The 27,074-nt window shown below is 36.4% G+C and overlaps 3 protein-coding genes and 1 long non-coding RNA gene across 12 annotated transcripts; 2 read left to right on the top strand and 2 right to left on the bottom strand.

The window, feature by feature from the left end:
* Positions 1–1,960: 1,960 nt before the first annotated feature.
* On the bottom strand, positions 1,961–8,628 carry LOC113734114 (vacuole membrane protein KMS1-like). Of its 2 annotated transcripts, XM_027260464.2 has the most exons (8): positions 8,111–8,628; positions 5,172–5,383; positions 4,950–5,028; positions 3,985–4,284; positions 3,277–3,431; positions 2,935–3,051; positions 2,574–2,753; positions 1,961–2,452 (listed from the first exon to the last, which is right to left on the bottom strand). In XM_027260464.2, the coding sequence occupies exons 1-8, from the start codon at positions 8,181–8,183 to the stop codon at positions 2,300–2,302; spliced, it is 1,269 nt and encodes a 422-aa protein (XP_027116265.2). In that variant the 5' UTR covers positions 8,184–8,628; the 3' UTR covers positions 1,961–2,299. The 2 variants fall into 2 exon arrangements, with proteins under 2 accessions (XP_027116265.2, XP_071937938.1); XM_072081837.1 differs by lacking the exon at positions 1,961–2,452 and having other exon boundaries at positions 2,701–2,823.
* Positions 8,629–15,088: 6,460 nt separating this feature from the next.
* Positions 15,089–21,290, bottom strand: LOC113734119 (uncharacterized). Of its 8 annotated transcripts, none has more exons than XR_011841439.1 (5): positions 20,387–21,285; positions 17,117–20,123; positions 16,189–16,506; positions 15,633–16,106; positions 15,089–15,484 (listed from the first exon to the last, which is right to left on the bottom strand). It is a non-coding gene; the product is annotated as an uncharacterized lncRNA (long non-coding RNA). The 8 variants fall into 8 exon arrangements; XR_011841445.1 differs by lacking the exon at positions 15,089–15,484 and having other exon boundaries at positions 15,526–16,106; positions 17,117–19,740; positions 19,851–20,123; positions 20,387–21,290; XR_011841443.1 differs by lacking the exon at positions 15,089–15,484 and having other exon boundaries at positions 15,526–16,106; positions 17,117–19,545; positions 19,642–20,123; positions 20,387–21,290.
* On the top strand, positions 15,747–20,059 carry LOC113734115 (probable linoleate 9S-lipoxygenase 5). The gene is made up of 9 exons (XM_027260465.2): positions 15,747–15,999; positions 16,228–16,514; positions 17,111–17,351; positions 17,488–17,823; positions 17,973–18,058; positions 18,140–18,247; positions 18,386–18,690; positions 18,769–19,032; positions 19,116–20,059. Exons 1-9 carry the CDS (start codon positions 15,747–15,749, stop codon positions 19,882–19,884), a joined length of 2,649 nt encoding a protein of 882 aa, XP_027116266.2. The 3' UTR covers positions 19,885–20,059.
* A 4,832-nt stretch (positions 21,291–26,122) lies between the features above and the next one.
* On the top strand, positions 26,123–27,074 carry LOC113734117 (photosystem I reaction center subunit II, chloroplastic-like). The gene has a single exon (XM_027260467.2). The coding sequence runs from the start codon at positions 26,350–26,352 to the stop codon at positions 26,965–26,967; it is 618 nt and encodes a 205-aa protein (XP_027116268.2). The 5' UTR covers positions 26,123–26,349; the 3' UTR covers positions 26,968–27,074.

Below are 27,074 nucleotides of genomic sequence, written 5' to 3' on the forward strand. Positions count from 1 at the left end.
ATTGTAAGTTATTTGTCCAAATATATTTGCTTACATCACCATTACAATTTCCAATACACCTTTTTATCTTCCCAATTACCTTTTTATCTCACATACATTACATCACAAAAAGTGCTACAGTAAAAATATCTCAAATAACTTACAATCCAAACACACTATACATTACCGGCGTATGAAAACTTAATCAAAGTCGAGTTTATAATCAAGTTGCAGAAAAACCTACCTCATATGGGGGCCCATCTAGAGACAAAATGCTGTCCAAGAATTGTTATTATAAATCTGGATTAATCTTAATCTACTCACGTCGATTTTTTTATTCTCCGTCACAAACTCCGAGGAATTCCTCTATTAAGCATGGTGGCATCTGGGCGTGTTGATGATTATGCTTCCACGTAGTCGACGGACCAAAGCTTAGTTATAGTTGGCACTTGGTAGTATAATATTAATTTGTTATTAACTAACAGTGAGAGTGGATTAGATCAAATCAATGCACCGGCTATTTAGATTAGGTTGAATTGTTATTTGAGCTGATTTTAATTACTTCAAGAATCTTCAGTCAAACCGTGCCCTGTTGGTCCAGTGTTTATGCAGATCAGTAGTGTTACTTTATTCACACCCACCTGTCTATTAACTAATAGCACTGTCATTAAAAAGGCCAATAAAGCGCTGCTTGGCAGCCATGGGATTTTGATTTCTGCTAATTATGGTAACATTACTGTACTGTTTTAGGCTCTTCTTTTCAGTTCTTTTTGTTTTTCTTTCATTTGAATTGGGTAGTCATATAAATCCAAAAAAAAAAAAAAATGCTAAGAGCCCGTTTGGATCGCTATTTTTTGGAGTTTTTTTTTTTTTTTTTAAAAAAAAGATGAATTGTAACGATTTGACGTACATGAAATAAAAAGACGATTCAGAAACGTGTTCACAGATTAGATTAGGCTAGGGTTTCCAGGTCCCAGGACAAACTGGGAATTTGAATCACAACTCCAAATTTTACTGTAATGGTTTTCAATTATTCTCCTGTAAACACACTTACTGAAACTTCATAATCTAATGCCCAGCCAAGCTATCTACTAACTTCACAAAAATTTATATGGAGTGTTTTGAGATCCAATGAATGGGGCCCTTTTATATGAATAAATATATGACAAGTGAATCTTGACAAATACATAATCTAATGCCCCACAAATCGGTCACTAAGCAAATGGACTCCCATCTAAGCCATGATTTACCAATTAGTTGCATACGTTGAGATCTTATCTAATTATTTTATGATTGCCTAATCGTCTAATCTGGTTGCTTAGCGTTGTCAATTATATATATATAAAACATATCCACTTCTCTAGAGTCTAGAGGTGGGAGTCAAAATACTTGTTTTAGATGGCAATGCTGATCTTAATTGTTTAATAATATCTCAGCTCATTAGTTGAAAGTCACTCCCAAGTCTTTGTTTTTATATGCAAATCAAATCTTGAAGTGAATGTTGAGGAGAAGGCAAGGAGGAAGAAGAAGAAGAAGAATAAAGAATTCATGCATTGCATTGAAGTTTTAAGGACAATTTAAGATGCCAACATCATCATCTTTAGATTCTTTTTCAGGGAGGCGATCAAATCTGTCTCTTCTCTTGGCAAAGGTTGTTAGTGTACGATAATAAAGAATTCTGCAAGGAGGAATCTTCTGACGCACATTAACGCACCGGACGATAAATCAATCCAGAATTATGATGCTAGGATTACTGCTGATGATGGTGCCACGTGCACACCCATTTCAATGCACGGTGTTTGGCACTTTGGGTAATACTCCTTGCAGAAAGTCCCAAAAGAACAGCCCCTTGGAATTTGGGATTAGAGTACTACTAAATGTGTCTGAATCACCAAGTAAATTAATCGCACTACTCAGGCTCTTGTGGTGTGTGTGTTGGGGGGCGGGGGGGGGGGGGGGTGGTAATCATAGCACACATGGCTGACGAAGAGAAAAACGAGTAATTGTTCATTGCTAAAGAATGGGGTGTTTGTCTCGAGTCACCTGATTCCTGTATTGCTAAGAATGCCTAAGAATTCTCCCCCCACAACAATTCTCCCTCATCTCCCTGTTGCACGGCAAAAATACTCCTGCAATTTTGTTCCAGACTACTGAAGCTGAGTATAAAACAGCTTCATTTGACTAGTTAAAAACTGTCACTATGACTTCTTACTCTCAACCATGAGAGAAGGGCTCCTAAGGAAAAACAAACGGACAAATTTTTCTGTGTTAAATTTATCTAGTCAGTCCATCCAATTCATCTTGAATGCTCGGAAACGGATTACTTGTTCTTCAAAGCAGCTATGTGCTTCTCCTGCTCCTTCTTAAGGTACCTCTGAGCAGTTGCATTCACAATCTTAATGAAGAAGTTCATTAGCATGAACCACACCACAGTATTCCAAATTGAAGCAAATGAAAAGTCCCATTTGTTGACCTGATAAGATTTGAAGAAATCCCAGTCATAAGGAGGCAGCCAAACAGAAATAATAACAAAACCAGACCATCAGATTATTACACAATTGGCAGACCACATGCATCATGATGGATGCTAGTACCTTGAAATTTGAAGAAACAGGTGGTTTGGTGGCCAGATACTTGTCTTTCATGGCATGAAGCTTGGATATCACATCAGGTAGAATTGATTTAAAACCAGGTACAAAGCTCAGGACCCAAATCAGTTCATTTTCCATCCAATCTAGGAGTTGGTTATTACAGACCAAAATAATAAACACCGTCTGTGGAACACAGAGCACACCGATGAGAACTCAACAGCTGAAAATTCCAAGTACCTAACCGGCACTTTGGCTTAATAATGAACAAACGGATCAAAGGTCTGAGTAAATAACAGTTGGGATCCCATAAGGGAACACGCTAGTCAAATAGCGACCTTCATAATAGAACAAGACATGCACAAACCTGTATATGAGTGTTGATAATAGCCTTTCCAACCAATGTTGCAAGAAAAAACTCCCAGAAAGGTATGCCGAATTGCCCACACATTATGCCAGCAAGATCAAATAGAGGATTTGGCACCTACAAGATATACCAAACAATCAACAGAAGTTAATTCTCATAATTGAAAACATCTTGTCCCCTCCCCTCTCAATTTTCTTGGGGTTGGGGGAGGGCGGGGGGTGCAAGGAGGTTACTTTAAGGAGCTAAGACAGAAGCGATAACATACATCCAAAACTCTAGAGGCTGAAATTAAATAACAATGACAAATAACACCTGTAACCATATAAAGTAACAAACACCTACAGATGCGAGCAGTAAAATTGTGAAGAAGTTCAGATATTGAGCATGTGAGAGGAACCAGCGTTTCAAGATATTCAACTGCCTTGCTAGCATTCCTCTATCTTCAGTTGAGGTATCCAATTCTTCCATGGCATCAATTTTACCACCTGAAATACTAGCTGCAAAAGGATGTAATATTTCTATAAGTACCTCTTACAAGACTAAATTTGTCATATGATATGACTAGTCTTCGTAGCCATACTTCAAACTACTTCAGAAAAATAAGAAGCATCATAGCCATAACAAGTTGATAAACTTCAGTATTAGGCATTTACCATCAAAAAGATTAGTCTGATCCAGTACATTGCATGAAGACAAGCAAGTAGCTACTAAAAATTCAAGATACATCACAAAAATGAGTCCTCATCTACCCAAAACACATAGTTAAGCTCCTTAGTGAGCAGTACGAGATAGAAAATCTAAGTACCTACCCAAAATCACAGTTCAATCGAAGGTCAGTACACTAGTTAATTGTTGTGTTCACCTAAGCCTCAAATTAACTGTAAAAAGATTCACTTGATCTTCATGACAAAGCCTCGATCACTGTAGAAAGACACTTCAATAAAATTCCCCACTTGCAATACCAATTGTCCGATAATAAGTTGGCCTCAGGCAGAACTTAGACACACACACACACACACATATAGAATGTCTTCTAATGAAAGATCTCACCTGCCCTTGAGATAAAGTAAGGGGGAAGCTCTCCAAGCGCAGTCCCCAGTCCCCACAAAATAGCCTCTAACTGCACCTGAAGTAGTATACTGCTAAGGGGAACCCGTGAACCATGTAAAGATAGAAACACTGGTGGCCCAAATTCGGAGCAATCCTTGCCAAGCCATGAAGGTCCGCGTTTTAACTGTATTGTATCGTATGGTGCACTTTTAACGTCCACTCTACCGCACTGCACTGCTTTTATTGTGAATAATGCAATATGAGGGCCTAGATAGAGAACAAAAGTGTGCAAACCTGAACCTGCACCCAACAAAACCGGAAATAAAGCATAAGTAATATGTTTCATGTAATATGCTAATGCATGCAAACACTCAAGTCAGGATATGTCAGTGTTGAAGTAATCTATATACAGACCTTTTATTGGTTGTCCAATAAATTAGAAGCGATTATTTTTACCAAACAGCTAGGTAATTAGCCCAACTCTCCAGGTAATTAGCCCAACTCTCCTATGCAGATATAATTGAAAAGAAACCTAATAGCTCTTTGATTCACACGGGAGAACTTGGACGTGAAAACAAAGGTCACCTAAGTAAGAATGCAATGTATTAATACTTTTCATTTTAAGCAAGTGATTTGCTATTTCATTTATTGAAGACAATATTTTTATGAAAACAACTTAAATTTATTCCCATCCCAAAAAAGATCCCCACTTTCGTACAAGATGTAGAACATTTCTAAAAGAAAACTTGCAAGATCAAAGTAATTGACATGCATTGCAAGCAATCAAATGGTATCACCAATGTTGATAAGTGAAGCATGCAGATGCATTAATAACCATAATTTCCTCTCTTCGAACCCCCTCCCAAAAATAAAAAAGAAAGAAATAAAGAGAGAATAAGAGATGAGGAAATCATCAGAGAAGAAAGCAATTAACCTCTAAAGACTACAATGCTTGCTAAGCTTACCAAGACCAATAGAAGATGCAACACCAAGGGCCACCCACCACAATCCAAACCTTAAATAATTAAGAACTTCTTCAACATGCTACAGAAAGAAAATAAAGAATTCCAACCATCAGCAAAAGGAATCACATATACACATCAATCACAGGGGAAAAACACCCCTTTATTGCAGAATACAGCATTCTTTTGGGAAAAAGCAGCTACATAATTAACCACATAAATTACCTTCTCATGAGGACCATCAATTGTAACAAGCAATATCCCAGCAAACAAAAACAAAGCACTCAAAAGCATAAACCAGCCAGCATGAGCTAAAAGATATGCTGCTGATCGCCAGAGATACTGTATGACAGCTAAAATGAAAAGCTTAATCGTCTTGAATGGTTGTGTAATCAAAGTCAAGTTTTCTAGTTCCTCTTGATGTCTTGCACGAATACCTGCAAAAAATATCATTCTCGTCAGCACAAGAAACTGTCACAAGACATATCTTCCAATTAGATGATATAAAAGAACAATGTACATCAAAGTCATCAAATCAGCGCAAGAACATGTACGAGAAATGGTGCTCCGTCATAAAAGCCAGTAACAGAAAGTAGATTTTATGGCATATTTGACTAATGAATATATCAGTTGAATGAAAAGAGGACAAATATAATCCGCAAGTTGCAAACATCCATTGCAAACCATTTTGAGGAACATTAAGTTAAGACTCAAAAGTGTAATGCCAGAACTATGGAAAAATTGTACAAAATTGTTCACAAGGTGTTCTCATTTGACAGAATTGTGGAGACAACTATTCACCAAAAACTGATAATGCTGAGAGCTGTGATTGCTGATGCTAGGATGACAGTATCCAGATCAACAAGAAATTGCTGTAAACCAAGCCATCGCTCATGCCATGTAATCCACCAAAATTCATTGTGTGAAAGGAAGTTGAGTTCCTTGATCCAAAAAGGGTAAATTCCACAATCTTTCCACTTCTTAGGTTAAACTAACAGACACAAACTCCTTATGAGTAATATATTACTAAAATGAAACTTCTGTCCAATAACTATTTGAAGAAACAAAGAGTCACGATTGAGAATGTCCATCTTTAGGAGCTCTAAATTGGAAAGGCACATGATATTTACATTGTTAAAAGACCCAACAAACTAATGGTTCAGATAGTGATTCAACTAGGATTTCTGAAACATATATTAGCGCAATCGAAGTTCCTAAAAAGTTACACATTTTAAGAGATTTCAGATGATATAACTAGTGAATATGTAATGAAATTCCTGGGAGTTCTGCACATGTATATTGTTAAGACAATTCACCATTCTGTCAAGTGGTTTGGGAATTTCTATGCATAAATAAACATCTTTGAAAACAGAGAATTGGAATCGGCCTCCTTACTTCCTTGAGCTCTTAACTTTCTCGTAATCTATTAGTCTTTCCACAGGATTCCCCATGATTGATCTACTTAGGGTAGGAAGGACACTGGTTTTGCATACAAAGAAAGTAACCTCCACTTACAGGGGTAAAGGAAGCATCATATTCCTTTTAGAACCTCCAAGTTCCACTACCTCGATGTATTAGGTTCCCACAGTGTATTAGGTTCCCACACTAATTATTTTGCAAATATCCCGGCATGCATTGCCAATCTGACGTAAACTAGCAAGCTCAAGAATAGTATGATGGCTCAAATATAAGTGCAAACTTTAAGTAGTCTGAAAATTCTCCTCATCGGTACATAAATACTCAGTTCTGTTTACTACAAGTTTTCTTATGTGCTATATCTACACTTGAGTGATCATCTAATCATGGAAGCACAGGAATCGTATCACCAATTCATGAACCATGGCACTCATCTTCAGGGTAATCAAAAGCAAGCAGATTTGATATCTAGAAGGTCCAGCACCAAGACAGGGCAACAGAGTTTTTCAGATTTAACAGCATAATGGCATGTAAAGACATATTAAATTATCTTGGATTTGTTGGTTCAGTATTAATCAAAAGAAACAAAATGAATGCTTATCAATCTATGTCCATTATCCCACAACAACTCTACTAAATGTAGGAAATTGCATCTCATCAATGTAAATCTTCACTAAATTCACGATGATTCAGATTCTTCCAATAGTTTGGTCAAAAGTTCTCTCTTTAGAAAGAGCAAGGATCCCAATAGCTGTTAGATCATGCCAGAAGAAATTTCCTTGATCAGTTGATACTAAATTGTCCTCATTCTCAACAAATGTAGTGGGACAGGCTCTACTCTCCAGCCATTTCGCGGCAAATGTAGTAGGACCTCATCCGTAACTCCATTTCAATGACAAACAGCTTTTCCATTACAACACTTCTTGTTTGTTACAAGAATTAACTTCAATTCTCTAATAGCAAGATGACACACATCTTAGATAAAGTCAACAAAAAACACAAAAAGCAAGTTTTCTGTTACTTCTAACTTCTAGGCAGTTTTCAGCTATTACTACTTTTGCATCACATTGAAACATAGTGATTACTTTCAAAAGCTCAAACAATAAAGACACCAACCCAAGAAACCATGACTGACAAAGCCGTGCAAATATTATGTCTGTTTTCAGAAACTGACCAGAAAATCCGAATAATACAGATCAATGACACCCCTATGATTGAAATTCTGGTCAACCAATATCCACCAAAATATCAGCACGGTAACCTCTGTTTGGCATGTCCTCAGCTCAGTAAACCAAAATGGGAAGCAAGCCTAACAACCATATTCAAAATAGAACAGAATTTACGTTCCTGTTTACCACATTCTTTATCTTCACCTTTTAAACAAATATCTCCAATCAACATCATGATTCTCTCCCCTTTTAATCTATAGTGGCTCCCCCTGAGCTCTCCAATGCACCAAACAGCTTTCACTGACAGATCAAGTCTGATTTTTTTTTTTTAAAAAGAAGGTAAATCCACCCAACCTGTTAAGACGCCATCCCAAAATCACATTCATCACTTGCTAAAATTCACCCAGCCGACCACACAATACAAAAGGCAACCGATGATTAAAATCCAAAAACCCTTTTTTTAAGCGAGCAGAGGGATCCAACAGAAGGCCAATCCAAACCCCCAAAAAAATAATCAGCAAGCAGTAATCAGATAACCCCACTTACAAAAAAAAATCAGTAATAAAATTAAAAACTTGCCTGCGACATCTCTCTCTTGAGAAGCAGCAGGAGGAATACTGTTGCCAGGAACTGGCTTATTCTTGGAACCCATTTTCTAAATTTTACTGATTCATACTCCTTTACATGCCATCATCTGTTCTCCCCCCTCTTCCTCAGTTATGAAGATTATGATGATTCAAAGACTGTTGGAATGAAGCGTGTGAGCGTGTGTATGTATATGGTTGTGGCTGTTGAGTGAAGCCCAGAAATGAAAGCAAGAAAAAGATTGGATTTTGATGAGAGATCTGAGGCTCGAGAGGATGGGGAAATGTGATGAAGAAAACCAAAAAATGCGTTGAGGAGAACAGCGTGGTGTTTCCGTAAAGATCCACTGTTTGAGCTTCTCTTTCTATCTCACACACAACACAACCGCACTAAGATACACACGCATGATAAGCAAAGGTTTGGTCTGATGCTAACATACAATACATAAGCTGCTTGTCAATGGGGGAGAGACACTAATAATAGTAGTAAGAGTATCTATGTATGACCCAATTAAGCAGGGGATAATAGGATCAGATGATAACTTAAATGGTGCAAATTCAATAAAATAATAATTTGGGATAATTTTTTAAAAAAATACTCAAACACTTTTTTTTTTTAATTTAATGCATAAAAGATAAAAAGATTATAAAAAAAAATCAGTTGACAATGTAAACAAATAAATTTTCAATATTAAGGTTCTCGTCCTAGTTAAAAAAAATATATATATATATATAGTAGTTTCAATCTGTAGTATCTCCGAGATGAGTGTTTGAGTATGATTGGGAGAGAAAAGTATATCTTACACAAAATTATAAATATTTATTTTCCAATCTACCATCTAACTAGCATATCTGTAGATTTTACTCCATTATTCAAAATTTTGATGTTTAGTGTCTTGCTTAACTCAAACTTTATTTAGATTTTTTTTCCCAAAAAAAAAGGCTTGTTAAAAATAGTAAAAGCTTTGCGAGCTAAAAGTTTTTGTAAAATATCACAAACTATTGACTTCCAAATGTTTAATTGAGAATCTAAGGAAAAGAAAAAAGGATTGAGATGGGAGAATTGAATAGATGGAGATCTCCAACCAATTTCACGATGATGTGAATTTTGTTGTTCGACAAAAATATGGGTGCAATAGCTGCTAGCATTCTAGGTATCTCATATTGGCTAAGATTGAAATTGAACTAAAACTTTTAATTTCTGAAACCACAATCTTAACTATTATTAGATTAAGATTTTCTCGACAATTGAACCATAGCTTATACTAGAAAAAGTTAGGCATGTTTGAATATTAACTTTTATTACCCAGGAAAAAAAAAAAAGTTGGGCATATTTTGCCACTCCCCGCAATCCTTAGAATAAAAGCTCTTTCTGCTGATCCAGTAGGCCTGACAAATTTATCCATCTTAACTTTTATGTAAGGAAAAAAAAAAAACATGTACTACTATTTTGATAATTAATTGGATAAGGCTTTTTTTTTTTTTTGTTAATTTTTATACCGTGTTCGAATTTGAATCAATCGTGGATCAAGGACAGATGACAAGTGCTAGCCACCCAACCAATCCGCATTTGTCGACCCACATGACAACTGGCTTCGGAAGTTGAGCCACAAAAAATTAATAAACTCTTGGACCTTTTTAGGCCCAATAATCTGAATGCCCAATAGATCCGCTAAATCAAATCCAAAATCTCTAAGGGCCTTATCCACCTGCCCAGCTCAGAACTCATCATGTGGCATCCGTAGGTCCAGTGTCTTTGAGCGATTTGCTGAAGACTTGCTATATAGCCTGCAATCTTCTGCTTGGATTTTTCTGGCCCAAGCAATTGGCTGTTAAATGGTAGCGGAGCAATTCGGTTTATTCTTGCGCTGATGTCCTTTGGGTTGGGCTATGGATTTTCCTTAGATACTGTGTGTGTGTGTTATTTGCGATTGTTTGGATCTTGTAAAGATGAACTACTAGTTGGCACTCCCGCCATCATTTTTGCTGAATGATTTTTATTTATTAGACTGGGTCATTAATAGCATTACAATACCTTCCCTATTCATTGCTAGTTGGTTATTCGTCAGCACCGGTTTAGGTTATGATGTGTTTGGAAGCCCTCGGCCAAACGTGTATATTCATCAAGTTGTTCCAAAGGATCAAAACGGCCGGCTATTAATGGAATTTCTTGCCGGCTTGATTCTCACTTTATTCTCATATCTCCTAACTTGATCAAATCTCCATGTATTACAGATTTGATGGATGCCTCTCATATGCATTTAACAACATTATAACTCGGAATTTGTATGAGCACTAAAAACTTGCATATTCCAATTTATCTCTTGAGAAAAAGCAGTTTTGAGAGTAAATGAGTAACATGGTTTCAATTCTTAGCCAAGATAATCTAACCCTTGATTGTATTTTTGGGTAACTAGGTTAGAAGAATGTTAGATAACTAATGTGTATGTATGATGATTAAGTTATCATAGATAAATAAAATAGCAGCAAATTGATACTGTGCCAGCTGCGAGACTTGCCCCCGCGTCTTTGAATTTTGGAGTTTCTGTACGAGTTCAAACTTCAAAAAGTTTTTAACACGTTCTTCATTCATGTTCCCGAACACGTCTTTCTTTCCTTAAACAGTTCAATGGCTCGGATTACGGGGCTGCTGCTTCCGGGAAGTCAAGGAAAACTTGGCGAAATAACGAGGCTGCAAGAGTAGTGAATTATTAGAAATCAAGAATACTATTAAATACTCCTTCCGTCCCACTTTGATAATCCTGTTTCTTTTTTTTTTTCACACAGTTAAAAAAAAAGTAGTTAACTTTGTTGAAAAAGTAAATTTAGATTGCTATTTTTCTAAAATACCCTCACATTAAATATGATACAATTTTATAGGAACTTAAATTGATGGTAAAAAAAGAATCAACTCTCATTAAATGGGATAAGTTTATAGTAACAACTATTTACATTGAATAAGGGTATTTTAGAAAAATTAAAATACAACTATATTCTTCAATTGGAAAGTGGGCTACAATTTGGGACAGATGAAAAAGGAATACGGGACTATCAAAGTGGGACGGAGGGAGTAGTATTTAGATAAACCAGTTGAAAATAGAGAGAGAGAGAGAGAGAGAGAAGACCAAACATCACCTTAATAAAACCATGGGCGAATGCCAGACAGACAACATGACAAAGAGTTTGACTTTTGAGTCGTCTTGTTAATTAATTTGTTTGGACAAAATAAGATAGTGTATGCATCTGCTCCGGACGAATTAATGTCAAATTTGGATGCATGAATCCTTGTCTTTAACTGTTATGGTTTCACACTAGATAGTAGTGTATTATGCCAGATTAGTTCATCAAATTCCAACAAAGTTCTCGTGGTACTGATTAATCTGGGTTCTTTGAGAGAGCAAAATGTATGTATGTTATCCTTGAGACAACCAAGGAAGAAAAGGATCCAACTTCAAAGTAAAGAATATAGGCAAACAGATCGATCCCTTTCTCTCTGGACTTCTCAACAACCTACTTTAATTTTTTTTGGGGAAGTCAGGAACACGGTTTCTTTCTCTCTCTCTTTTTTTTTTTTTTTTTAATTATTATTAAATTAAATTAAATTAAATTAAATTTATCTCTCTCGGTTTAAGATGTTTAGATGGCTTTAAGTACTTCAAACTTTTCCCTTTTCTGGATTAACCGTGCTTTACTTGTATCTTTCGACATTCATCTTTTGGATGCATGTGATTCTTTCCAGTATAGTCAAGCAAAGTAATGGTATATATATATATATGTTGTATTGGATTGTCAAGAAAGATCCGGCCAGTGGAGGATAAGGTCACAAATTCATGTCGCCAATTAAGGTAGCCTTTGTTTGATTAGGGTAAATTTTCTTGGCCATCTAGGAACGAAGATAAGGATTAGGTTTTTTTTTTTGGTCAGAAGATAAGGATTAGTTGATTACATTTATATACGTGAGGGAGCCACATGCAGCATGTAGTACGTACCATGCTATAAAATTAAATAACATGTAGCACATGAAAAATATAGAAGCTAGCTACTTGGATGGATCCTTAAAAAAAAAAAAAAAAAAGGAGCATGATTAAAAAAACCTAACAATGCCTTAAATAATTCACTAAAGTTGAAATGTCCAATGTCAATATGTCTAATGTCCAATGTCCCATCTGCATCACGTACGTATTTAATTAGCTAGCCCTTCAAAATCTTACAGACCACCGACGACTGTTATGTTTCTCTCTTTGTGTGGATATGTGTGTGTGTGTTTTGGTGCAAGTAAACTATGGACCACTTAATTAAGTGGTAAATGACAAAATCATTATTTGATAAATTCATCCATCGCTCCAATAATTGTTGTATGGATAGAAAGGCAACGTTTATTAAAATACAACTAGTTCAAAGAAGGAAGGGAAAAAAATACACAAGTAGTTCCAAAACAAAAAAAAAAGAAGACAAAATTATCCAATTTTTTTTATTACCAAAAAGAAAAGAAAAATTGACCTAGTTCAAATTAGGAGTGTGCAAAATTGAAAATTTTCGATTTATCGATTGAATTCAAAATTTTCGAAATCGATAATTCGAAATTCGGCACTGACTATTCATTCGAAATTTTCGATTTCAAGTTATGTGAATTCGGCAATAGAGTTTTTTGAAATCAGAATTTGAAAAAATTTACCTACTTCAAATGGTCATAATCCATAGTACTTACTATAAGGTTAGAATGCATTAATTGGTGGATATTGCCAAAGGACAGGTACCTACTACAATAATAAGTGACAAAATAATTCAAGCTACCACGACCATAGATTGTTCTCTTCACAAAAGAAGATTAAAACGTGCATTTTGTTCTGGCTTGACTCTTCATCTTTTGACTCTTCATTCGATGGGGTATTCTTTGTTTCATACATGGGTTTGTTCATATACGTCTTCTTGTTTTCTAGCTGGCCATTAAGAGCCAGCCAGTTGCTAACCCTACATTTAATATAGATTTAGTTCCCCATCCATCCCCATGTGTAACACGCCTAATATACATTTCATTCATTCGTGATCGTGTTCTCCCGACTGTGTTGTGCGTTTTTTAATGGCTGATTTGTTAGAAAATTAATGAAGTTCCCCATCTCCATGTGTAACACATCTGCCGGGGTTTGCACGGTTTTCAAGGAGAGCCTTTCCATCAATGAAGGTTGGGAAGACTTTTTTTTTTTTTTTTTCCCTTTCTAATGCCTGCATCCAGCGAGGATGAGCATTACAATGGTATTTTTTCCAACCATTTAAAGGATATAACAAAACTATATCTGACCCGTTTGGCTTACGGATTGACTGACTTCATAGTAATACTATTTGTCATTGGGTTTGTCCAATAAGAATCCTGAACTCCAAATGTTAATAGTTTGGATAACAAATGTAAGACATGAACCAGTAAGTGTGAATATTTACACATTTTTTTGGATTAAACTGGTCACTGGGCACTGATTACAGAAATCCATTTACTACTTAATAGTAACATACTATAATACCTACCAAATCTGCCAATCCGGCCACTGAATCTGTTCTATAATCTTGTCATTATTCTACAGTCATCTGGACGCTAGCTACGTAGATATTTTAGGAAATGTTTCCCAGATTCAGAGACTTGTGCAGCCAGCCAATCTCTCATTTGTAAGTTAAATAATTGTTGGACTTTGGAAACCATATAGAGTATTACGTTCTCGGGATGACGAGTTGGAAGTTTTCTTGGTATAAGCTGAGTTCTGCTTCAATCTATGCTTCCACAATACACATTAATCTGTACTAAGTTTGTTTATACAAGTGTAATACGAAGGCGATTGTTGTACATGAGTAGTTCTTGAAACAGAATTCTCTTTTACTTTATCCATCTCCTCAACTCTTTCCCTATATTATGGAATTCTTGTCTTTGAGACTTTCTAGTTAAGAAATCCTTACTCAGGAGTCAGGATCCGGGAAACAAATGATCCAAGCTGACGCTCACTCGTCCACGTAAAGCAATACTATATACACAGTAGTACATTTCCATCTGACATGTTCTGTATTATCAGTGGTTTGATGGTGACCAGTTAACAATTTTCGTTTCTTGATCTAGTTTGGAAATGTTTTGTACAAGCAACAATTTGCTCCATTTCTTGCCTAGTTATAATTAGTGAAGATTGTGATCCAGGGATAAACATCTCCATGTAATTCTCCCCCAACTGTCCCGTAACCCTTGAAAATGAAATTTGAAGAATATTTTAAAAAAAAAATTGAATTGACTGTGACTATTTAGGTAGTACATGTGATTGATGCGTCTACATTTATTTTTTTCCTCGGCCTCCCATTTTCTGGAGCGCCAATCGAGAGCGGCGAAGATACATATTTGATGCCAAGGATACTTGTCATCACAATTCACACACCAATGCAATGAGATGAACCACATTTAGGCCAAAATCCCGGATGGAGTACAACTCCTCTTAATTTGGTCGATCTTTAAAGCTTTTCAGAATTGGGTCCTATCCTTTTGTAGTACCTGAAATTCAAAAGATCAATCTTTTGCATGCAAATTTCTTGAACGTTGGATATAACAAGAGTACAAGGAAGAAGGAAGCCTCCCATTGGTTGCTTGATCGAGAATGCTATGGGGTTAAATTTTTCTTTTGGTTTTGAGAACTAGAGAAAGGAAATGGAGCATTGTTTTGACAATTTTGCAAGCAAATAAGCACAGCCCAGCAGGTGTCGATGGCCTTGATTTTACTATTCCGCGTCACTCGCCCACTAAACTCTTTCCTCGCTAAAACGCTTCATCTGGGCTTCGCGGAACTGATTTTGATCATTCCAACCGACTTTTAATCTTACGTAATTTACTCGATTAAGCCCAGTGCGATGATCATCAACCCTAAGAAATACAGATAATACCCGACCGAAAAGGGTTTGACTACCCTCATCCGTATTAATTGTACTTCTCTTTGGCAGTATATACTACTATACAGCAATACTTTTCTTTCTTGGAGTCAAGATAAGGAGGGATCTGAAACAGTAATAAGCTACAAGTGCTGAAACTGTACAAGCACAACCCATGTGGTAAAGTGGTAACTAGTAGGTACTTACAGACAAACATGGGAGACCTGAATCTTTTTTTGCCCAACCAACAACTCAATCAGAGGAAACATGGGTAAACTGACATGCATACCATGTATATTAGTATAATAGTAATCAACATCAAAGTTATGTTCACCCTTTATGCCAGATAAGATCGCCAAGTTGGAATCTGGTCCTTCCAATTGATAAAGTGACAGAAAGAATAAATGCATATTGTTACTTTGAAACTTCCTCGTAGTTGTATACCCCATTCATTTGTATGATTTAACCCCACCACCACCTGCATCGTAGTCTTCATTAATATCCATCCCTCCCAAAACGTTGAACATTCAAGCCACATGCTTAGTTGGCCTTAAAAATTTCAGGTCCACTCTCAAGTCAATAATTACATAGAATATTGCTGTTAAAATTGCTAGTACTATTCTTACCAGGTGAAGCCATCTTCTATATAAAGCTTTATGTATTCCTTCATTTCATCTCACTTCAAACACTTTCTTGGATTTTGTATTTCTCTGTCCTGAGAACCTTTCTAGTTTCTTGCAATGGGGATTTTCCCACCATGTTCTTCTACGGAGATGTTGGGGAAATTGCTGGAGACGGTTTGTGGAAAGAATCGAGACACACCCATAGAAATTGAGAATGGAGAGCGCCCAAAGATCAAAGGGACTGTCGTTTTGATGAAGAAGAACATTTTGGACGTGAAAGATGTTGGTGCCTCTATACTTGATAGACTGCATGAGCTCTTCCACAGAGGCGTCTCCATTCAGCTCGTCAGTGCTGATCAGATTGATCCAGGTAATCTTGATTCTGTAATTTTTCTGTCACTAACGAGTCTCCTAATTGGCTTGGTTCTTCAGTTGTATGAAGAAAAAAGAATCCCTTTTGTCCTTTCTCCGTTTGTTCTGCAGCAAAATACAACCGCAGATTATGCATGAAGTGAACCAAGACATTCTGGTTTACTGCAATAAGTGGCGGATAACTTACAACTGCAGCAACCATTATTGTCATTATTTACTGTTGCAGAAAACGGGAGAGGAAAGCTTGGAAAAGCAGCAATCTTGGAGAAGTGGAACGCAAAACTCACATCAGTATCAGCTACAGATGTTAAATTTGACGTCAATTTTGAGTGGGATGAATCCATGGGTGCTCCTGGTGCTCTTATAGTTAGAAACCACCACCATAGTCAGTTCTACCTCAAGACAGTCACCCTGGATGATGTTCCTGGACATGGTCAACTCCACTTTGTCTGCAATTCTTGGGTCTATCCTCAACATCGTTACAAATACAATCGTGTCTTCTTTGCTAACAAGGTAATTTAGCCAAACATGCAAAGCAGCAAAAACAATAATAGATTTGTTAGTTTCATAGAGTAATTAACTGCTTTTATATGTGAGTTTCATAAGGATAAGCATCACTAGATTGTCCTAAAACTGATCATTACTTAATAGCTAAAGCACATACTTAGCTGTCATCTTTCATTTATTGCTATGATAGCTAGGGATGAGACAAATAACCAACAGGGTTTGATATAAAGGAGTGGATGTTGGGAGTAGTAACCAATTTTTCAAACCTTAATAATTGACAATTTAATTATCATGTTTAGCTTTTTGGTGGCAGACTCACAAGCATCTTTTTATGCTATCGGGCCAAGATAAGTCTCCTTAATATAATTCATTGGGAAATTGGAAGCAACACCTGCTGAATGTCATTATTCTTGACAGTTGACAGCACAGCCAAGTCCATAGTAGACATTTGCTAAATTTACTGGTTCTGGGTAGGATAAAAGGAATTTCTAGCCATATCACAGAAATGAGACGGAAAAAATCATCGACAATTCATGGAATTACTAAAATTGATGGAAAACAATAAGCAAAACTAACTAGCAGATCCACATTCCTATTTCCAGACATACCTGCCAAGTAATACACCAGAGGCACTGCGGCCCTACAGAGAAGAAGAGCTTGATAATCTTCGAGGAAATGGAACGGGAATGCTTAAAGAATGGGATAGAGTTTATGATTATGCATACTATAACGATTTGGGAAACCCTGATGGGGGACCGGAACATGAACGTTCAGTTCTTGGTGGATCTAAGCAGTATCCATATCCCCGCAGAGGAAGAACAGGTCGTGCACCAACTAAAAAAGGTCAGAATCATAAACATATATGCAGTGCCCAATGATATTACGGCTTTCAGCCAGTAGACTTCCAGAACTTTAATTTGGACAAAGTAGTTTTGACAAGAAAGTATTCTGATCAACTTGTTTTCCATTGGCCTTACAGATCCCACAACAGAAAGCAGATTGCGGCTTCTAGATTTAAGCATTTACGTTCCAAGAGATGAAAAGTTCAGTCACGTGAAATTTGCAGATTTCATTGCCTATGCTGTTAAATCTGTGGGTCAGGTGCTGCTCCCAGAGGTTGCATCTGTGTTTGACAAAACTTTCAACGAGTTTGACAGCTTTCAAGATGTATTGGACCTGTATGAAGGAGGAATTAAGCTACCTTCTCATGCTATGGATAAGCTCAAGCACTGCATCTCATGGGAGCTGCTCAAAGAACTTGTCCGTTCCGATGGTGAGGGAATGATGAAATTCCCAGTTCCTAGTGTAATCAAAGGTACTTCAAGACCACTTCTGACAGCTAATTTGGGTTTCCCAATCTAGAGGCTTTATTCTTCTTTTATAGAATTAGATTCATACAGATAATTCATATAAGTTTCATGTATTCTGATAGCCTGACCTACATGGGTATTTGCATTCTTGCAGAGGATAAAACTGCCTGGAGAACGGATGAAGAATTTGGCCGCGAAATGCTAGCTGGAGTAAATCCTGTAATTATCCGGAGTCTACGGGTAAATTAACCTTCCTTAGACTACCTGTTTCATGCTTAATGAGTTTCTGATCAAAATGTTGTCTGATTCTTTCTCTATCAGGAATTTCCACCTACTAGCAAGTTAGACCCCATAGTGTACGGCAATCAGACCAGCACAATCAGAAGGGAGCACATTGAGAAAAACATGAATGGGCAAACTGTAGATGATGTACGCTATTGGTCCTTTTAATCTTGTCAATGTAGTAGCTAGACAGAAGAAGAAAGTTGCATGCTCCGTGTCTTGGTTCTTGTGTTTATTCACGCTTAACTTGAAGTTGATTTGACATCTTTATACCTGCAAATTCAGGCACTGAGGCATAGCAAACTATTCATATTAGACCATCATGATGCATTGATGCCATACCTTAGAAGGATTAACACAACCACCACAAAAACCTATGCCAGCCGCACCATCCTCTTACTCCAAGATGATGGTACACTGAAGCCACTAGCAATTGAGTTGAGCTTACCACATCCACAAGGAGACAAACATGGTGCCCAGAGTGAAGTATTCACACCAGCTGAACATGACGCTGAAGGCTCAGTTTGGCAGCTCGCAAAGGCTTATGTGGCTGTAAATGATTCTGGCTACCATCAACTCATAAGTCACTGGTGCGTTTACTGTCAAAGCAGAATATTCAGTGCTGCATAAATTTAGAATCTCAACTAGTGTAGTTCAATTTGCTGCAGGTTGTACACTCATGCAGTGATAGAGCCATTTATAATTGCAACCAACAGGCATTTAAGTGCGCTGCATCCAATGTACAAGCTTCTGCAACCCCATTTCAGGGATACAATGAACATAAATGCCTTGGCAAGGCATACCCTCATCAATGCAGGTGGAGTACTAGAGTTGACAGTCTTCCCATCAAAATTTGCGCTGGAGATGTCTTCTGCTGTTTATAAGAATTGGGTTTTCCCAGAGCAGGCACTCCCTGCTGATCTTCTTAAAAGGTTAGATGAAATGGCTTTTACTGTAAAATCAGTACGAACCACATTGATTTTTCTCATTAATAACTTGTGTTTCCCATCTGCAGAGGAATCGCAGTTCCAGACTCAACTAAGCCCCTTGGCCTCAAGCTCCTAATAGAAGATTATCCTTTTGCTGTTGATGGGCTCGAAATTTGGTCAGCAATTGAAGAATGGGTCAGGGAGTACTGCTCATTCTATTATCATAATGATGGCATGGTACAAGGTGATTCTGAACTCCAGTCATGGTGGACAGAGTTACGCAATGTTGGACACGGTGACTTGAAAGATGAGCCATGGTGGCCTCAAATGCAGACAAGAGATGAACTTGTTCAAGCATGTACTATCATCATTTGGATAGCTTCTGCTCTTCATGCTGCAGTAAATTTTGGGCAATATCCTTATGCTGGCTACCTTCCCAATCGTCCAACTGTGAGCCGCCGATTCATGCCCGAGCCAGGCACTCCTGAATACGCTGAGCTCGCGTCAAACCCTGACCTGGCATTCCTCAAAACCATTACAGCTCAGTTCCAGACCCTCCTCGGTGTGTCATTAATAGAGATACTGTCACGGCATTCTTCAGATGAGATTTACCTTGGTCAGAGAGACAACCCCGAATGGACTTCAGATACCATACCACGAGATGCATTTACTAGATTTGGTGCCAAACTGGTAGAAATTGAGAACCATATACTTGCAAGGAACAATGACAAGAAATATAAGAACCGGACCGGCCCTGTAAAGATGCCTTATACCTTGCTAATTCCTAACAGCTCTGATTATAGCAAGGTTGGAGGACTTACAGGCAAGGGAATTCCCAACAGTATCTCAATCTGAAGCGCAAAAGGACCGTACCTGGAATTTTGAATCGTGTAGATATCAGGAAGCTATACATGCTCCAAAAAATATTTTTGGCTTGCCAACTTTTAAAACTCCCAGTTTTATGCAGAGTTTTTTCACTGGTTCTTCTTCTTGTTACCTTGTATCAATTACTGTAGAAAATCGTTGTTTACCTCTTTGTGTTTCTTTTCCATTGTGATCTCTTGTATCCTTTGCTGTATAAAATCGTTATTTACCTGTTTGTAGAAAATCGGCGTTACCTTTTATCCGCACTATGATACCAAGCACAATTTTGTGTGATTAAATTATGTCAGCAAACAGAATTTGAGGAAAACAAATGAAAGCACCATTAATTGGTAGGGATCCGTCTCTAATAGACCAATACCTTTGTCTCTTATCATGGCAGCTTCACACTTGTACCGTGGCATTTTGCTAGTTTATGTATTCCATAACCTTTTAGACAAAATGTTGAAATTGATGGAGACTACATTCTAAATACCTGCCATAAGAATTCGAAATGACCAAATTGGGTGGCATCTGTATCAACTCCACAAATTTGTTGTGATGAATCAGTACTAACGCCACCCGATTGCCAGGAGTCCTTCTGCTTTCCGCGAATTATGGTTGATCCAATCTCATCACTTCCAAAACTTCACCCTTTCTTTTTTAAGTTCAAGAAACTTCACCTTCGATGTACATGCAAAATGATCAAACTTTTCCTAGTACACTTCCAATGAAAACAGACCACGATTTATGAGTACTTTTTCTCTGTAATGCTTAAAGGAATTTTATGAAGCAATTCATGCAAGAGAGTTCGTAATCCATGCTTCAGTACATACGCAATTTGGGGACAGATTCATTCACCAAAACATTCAAAGCAAAGAGTACACGACGCATCAAATCATGAATAAAGTCTAAGACATGGGTCAGACGACGTAAGTTTTGTACTTTTTTTTTAAGCAAGAAAAAACAAGAACAGTGAATTCTTGCCAGGCTCTTTACTAATATGAATCTGTCACATATTTCATGCCAACTGTAATAGAGAAAATCCCTTAAATGCTTTGAAACTAATGAGCATCCTAAACTAGAGAACAACAGAATAGCATTATATAACTGAAGGCCTCACAAATTTATACTAGTAAGTATAGACAAATATGTCACAGACAAGATGTCGCGCCCAATTTTTTGAAAATAAAATAAATTTATAGGTTATTGAGAAAATTTGAATTTAATTGAAAATGATGAGTGAAAAATGAGTTTTTTATTTTAGAGAATAAATAAAAGAAAAAAGGCCTAAAATGAAACTTAAAAAGTACGACGGTTTTGGTCCAAAATAATAGTTTAAAAGGGGTTTTTAGAAAAAATAGAAGTCACCACTTAGTATCGAGTTTAGGTGTACCAAATCACTTAAAAATGTATTTTTGATAAAAAAAAAAAAAGATAAAACTCTTTTTAGATGACTCCAAATTTTTGAAAACAAAATAAAAGAGTTCGGAAGTCACGGTTGAAAAAAAAGAAGGCAAAGATTTGATAGAATCAAACTTAAGGCACCCTTTCGATCTAACCAAAACTAGTTGAGTAGAAAATTTTCTTAATCTAACATATAAAACTTATCACATTTGGATGTTTCAATATGGATGCAAATCTAGATCTAAAGGATATCGAAAGGGTCGAAATATCTTTTTAAAGTTTAATTAGTGCGAGACACGTTAATTGTGATACCCAAAATGATTCTTAGAAGATGTCACGAATATACAAAACATGAGACTTGAAGAAAAGAAAAATTATAATATATAAATATACGTGATTTAAAGGAGAGGAATGCAACATAACAGATACATGAGACTAAGATTTGTGATTTCAATTTTCCTTTTTATAGAGAGGATGAGAGCGTGCTAAAACTAAAAAATCACACCCGTTCATTTCCCATATTTGAAAGATGACTCTCTAACCCAATCAAGTGAATAGACTAGCCTACATCTAATTTTTTTAAAATAAAATGCAAGTCTAAATGTCATGTTTCGCGCACAAAGGGATAAGAAAATATCCTAAAAATGAAAAATGTGTATGAAATGCGATAAATGTCACACAAAATGTGAATCTAGCATGAAAACGGTTTAAACGGTTTAACATTAGATTAGTCCATTTCTACAAGTTTTCACTAGCGTTGGACTAGTGAGAAGTCAGGGAGAAAGGTCACAACTAGTGTTGGACTAGTGTTGTGATGTCATGCATTTATTATAACTAAATAAATCATATAAAATATAAGTAAAACACGTAAAACACATAGAGCACATAGCACATAAGCATAATATCTAGATGCAAAAATCCTAAAGAAGTGAGTAAACATGTAAACACGCAAGTATTCAAGCACACAAGCAAATAAACGCAAATAAAAGTCTAACTATTACATTTATCTAAATAATTACATTTTTGGCAAAATTAAATCCTATCTATTACATAGCCTAACTAAATACATGTCTTGAGCATATATCTATTACAATTTGACATTTAAATGCCTCTCAAATAATCATCAAAATTAAATAAAATAAATGAAATTTAAAATGAATAATTAAAAGAAAATCATTCAAAACATGCAATTACACATAAAAAATACATTGTAGCACATAAAATAATTTAAAATAATAAAAAATACTACCTCCCTTAAAGTTTTGGTTAAATGAGGCGAAATTTGTCCTATTTATGCTCTAAAATCAACAAAATAATCAAGGCACCAATTTAATTATAAAGAAATAGAAATAATCAAGAAATCTACCAATTAAAGCACTTAAATGAAGTATAATTAACAATTAAAGAAGACAAGTAACTTATATTTAAGAAATCAAAATTATTAGGGACCTAATTACAAAAATTAAAGAAAGTTTTTAGGGTTAAATTATAATTATTACAAAGATTAGAGATTAAAATTAAAGAAAAATAAAGTTTATGGACCAAAATATAATTAAATTAGGGACCTAATTGAAATAAATATAAAGTTATTAGAGCCAAAATAAAACTACTCAAAAGGCTAGGAGTTGAAATGCAATTAATGTTTCCTGGTTTGACCAGAAAATGGCCTTGGGCCATCATTTTTATTAGCACTTGGACCAGAACTACCTTGGCCCAATAGAAAATCCAAGAAACAAATGCGGGCTTGCTACCTTTTGACCAGGCAAAAACCCCAAAAAAATGTTGGTTTTAACCTCCTAAACCCAAGTCAAAACCCAGAAAATAAGCCTACAACCCATTTGCCAAACCCAAACAAATAATCCTAAACCAATTCTCATCTTATTTTACTAAAATCGAACAAAATAAAAAACCAACTAAAAAATTATTAAACCCTGATTATGCCCCCAAAGCCTAGAAATAATTTGCTTAAAAGACACATTTAAACATGCAAAAGATGATTAAAACTTAACAGGGGAAAAATGATTCAATTACAGAAGTTTTTGGGCTATAGTAAAATTAGGCAAAAGGTTGGGGTCAAAATAAAAATTTTGAAAGTTCTTCATGCAAGCTTCGAAAACAGCTTTTGAAGTCATCTTCTACATTCATTCCTTATTTCATCAGCACGCATGATACCAGTGGCGGATTTACACTGGGGCCCCTTAAATTTCTGTGATGCTTATAAAAATTCGATATAATTTCAATTGTACCTCCTGAAATTTTGTGTATCTATTAGTTTATAAACCCCTAGTGCCCCCCTTAAATTCTATAATACCTATAAAAATTTGATGTAATTTTAAGTGTGCCCCCTGAAGTTTTGTGTATTTATTGATTTATATGCTTTAAAAGTTGTTTTTGATTTTACCTGTTGCTACAGCAACCGTAGAAAGGGTTTTTTCAATGATAAATATAGTGAAGAATTGGTTACAAAATAGAATGGAAAACACTTGAATGAATAATTGTTTAGTTATTTATACTGAGAAAAATATATTTCGTGAAATTCAAAATGAAAAGGTTGTAAACCGTTATCAAAATATGAAAACTCGTCATGGGCAATTGTAAATGGTTTAGTTTACTTTTGAAATAAAATTATTATTACATTAATAATTTTGAGTTTATCTTTTGATGTTTTTCATGAAATATATGCATCATTTGTACTTGTTGGTGAATTTTTTTCCTTAAAAAACTAAAAAAAGAATAGGTAAAAAATTTTAGAGTTGCTTTTGCCTCAACTGAAAATTTTTTCTGGCTCTGCCACTACATGATACCACCAAAAATCATCAAAATTTGGACCAAAAACAAAATCATGCAACCCAGAACTCAACTTTACCACATTTAACATGAGGCTATAACAGATCTAAGCTAAGGGGTTCATGAAAAAGAAGAGAAAAAAAGAGAAAAACATATCAAAGAAGAAAGCAAGAAAAGGTGCAGAAAGATTCTAACTCATCCAGAACAAATTTGAGTGAAACGAACGAGAAAGGATGAGTGATGTTACCTCTAATATTTCGCAGCACCGAATAAATGGTAGGAATTCAACAAAAATACACGTTCCAACCTGGATCAACCAACCCATACTTTTGCTACAAAAAACTTCAAGAACTGGCGAGCTAATGAGTTGGGAGCTTGATTCGAGAGGCTTGCAGGTGTTTTTTCAGGAAACTTTCAGCATGAAAACTCCTCTAATATGTCGATAGAGTATCCAGAAATCACGAATCAATCCAAAAAGTCAAGAAGAAGATGAAAATGGCCTCTGAATAGGACTGCCCGTTCAACCCTGACTCAAGTTCTTACAAAATTTTTCGGCACTTTTTCCTCATCCTTTTTCTCTGTTTTCGCTCCTTTTTTATCTGTTTTTCTTTCTTCCGCCTCTCACTCTTTTTTTCTTTTTTTTTTCCTACCCTAATGGTCGCATTTTATCTCATTTATAGGATCAAACCCCCCCCCCCCCCCCCACACACACAAAACCTAGAAGCAAAGGTGGAGATTAGAGTTGGATTTCTTGGCAACTTTAAAGCCATTGGATGGCTTGATTCCAGAAGATTCTTGATGTTTTCAGTTAAGATGAGTTGGGATTGTACTGACAGGCTTGAAGGGAAAGAAAAATTGCAAAAAAAATGGGTGGAAATTGGATGAAAAAATGCAGCTGCAGTTACTGTACCATGGCCTCGTCTATGGCCATGTACTGCTTGAGAAGAAACCAATGTGTGCTAATGCATGCGCCGTGGCTAATAATTTTTCCTTTTTTTTTTTTACAAAACTGCATTTGATTTTTTTTTCTTTTCTGCTTTTTTTTTCTTTTGCTGATTTTTCTAAAATGATTTTTTGCAAGAAATAGAAATGAAACAAAATAAATTAAAATAAATAAAATTTAACTAAAATAAATAAAAATAGGAATAAAATGAAGAAAAATAAAATGGTAAAATTTTGGTGTCTACACAAGAAAATTGTACTTACCAGGATGTTCCTCACGGTTGAAATCCGAAGCCTGAAATTTGCTTGATGTTGCTGGAGGGGAGGGGGGGGGGGAATTACTTTTCTCTAGCAACTGCAGTGCCCTTACCTTATTTGGAACAAGGTGCGTGGCATTGCAAGAATTTCATTAGCCATTTCCAAAATTTCCTTTATAAGTGGATTACAGAGTTTAGATCAAATTGGTAGTAATTGTGGACCATCAACCTTTCTTCTCATACACAAGAAGGCATGTTTATGGTTTAGCTTTTAGTGGCAGTTTTTTTGTTAGACTCAAAGAAGCAAAACTAAGGAAAAAAAAAAAAGAAAAAAGAAAAAATTAAGAAAGAATTTTTAATTCACAAGGCAGAAAAGGAATGGCTAAACTTGAACAATTCGAAATTCGTTACACAAGCGGATTATATTGGTTGGAGCTTAATTCCAAGACGGCCGTGGATTCTGATTCTCCCACTTATTCAACTGTCAAACTGTAACTGATTGTTTTTAAAACACCCTCGGAACATTACCACTGCTGAGTGTTCTGAATACTTTGCCTTTGCAGGTTCTTTTTATCGCAAACCAAGTCTGTTTAAACACATTCACACGGACAAACAAAAGAGGCATGTCATTTGAGTGTTTAATTTTGGGCAATGATCCTACCCATCTTCCATTCTCATTTTCAAAGTATTTTGGAACTCATTTAGCTGGCTGTGCTTCTTGAATGCCAAAAGTATAGCAACCGGATGATGATGCTGCAAATTTGCATGTGTACCTCATCTATTAATAAGCATAGTATCTTGGCTTTAGATACTGCCATCTATCTGCAGGAGTACACTTGGCAACAAAGTGAAGTCAAGCAAAGACTGCGTATCAAAATCACACATTCTAATTGGTCTATAGCAGAACCTACCTTATCCAATATCCACATTTCCACCACCCATCCAATATCACACTCGGCTGGCTTGCACACAAGGAAAGAACCTTTCTTTCATCAACAAATCTCGCGAAACTCGAATTCTACAGACACCATCTCAATTCTTCATCATTTCTCTCTTCAATCCAACCATGGCCATGGCAACTCAAGCCTCCCTCTTCACCCCAACTCTTTCCTCCCCAAGTGACCGAGTTACTGTGCCATGGAAGCAATCATCCCTGGTTGCATTTGCAAGTCCTAAGCCAATCAAGACCAACATGGCAACAAGGACCATCAGGGCCATGGCAGAGGAAGCGTCCACAGCAGCGGCACCAGCGGGATTCACCCCACCACAATTGGACCCAAACACCCCATCACCAATCTTTGCAGGCAGCACAGGAGGGCTATTGAGGAAGGCCCAAGTCGAGGAATTCTATGTTATCACATGGGATTCTCCGAAAGAACAGATTTTTGAGATGCCTACTGGTGGTGCAGCCATAATGAGACAAGGTCCAAACTTGCTCAAATTGGCTAGGAAAGAGCAATGCTTAGCTCTTGGCACTAGACTTAGGTCCAAGTACAAGATTAGCTACCAGTTTTACAGGGTTTTCCCTAATGGTGAGGTGCAATATTTGCACCCGAAAGATGGTGTCTACCCAGAGAAGGTGAACCCCGGACGTCAAGGAGTTGGGCTGAACCTCAGATCAATCGGGAAGAACATTAGCCCAATTGAGGTCAAATTCACTGGGAAGCAAGTGTATGAGTTGTAAGGTGCATGTTGTGCCTAATCGTCATTTATGTAATATGTGATATTGTGATTATTTAGTGTTGCTTGATGTAATTGTATTTCTTTTTGAGAAGCTACATTTCAGACACA

This window comes from Coffea arabica, chromosome 3c, assembly GCF_036785885.1.
Source record: "Coffea arabica cultivar ET-39 chromosome 3c, Coffea Arabica ET-39 HiFi, whole genome shotgun sequence".
NCBI classification, from domain to species: domain Eukaryota; kingdom Viridiplantae; phylum Streptophyta; class Magnoliopsida; order Gentianales; family Rubiaceae; genus Coffea; species Coffea arabica.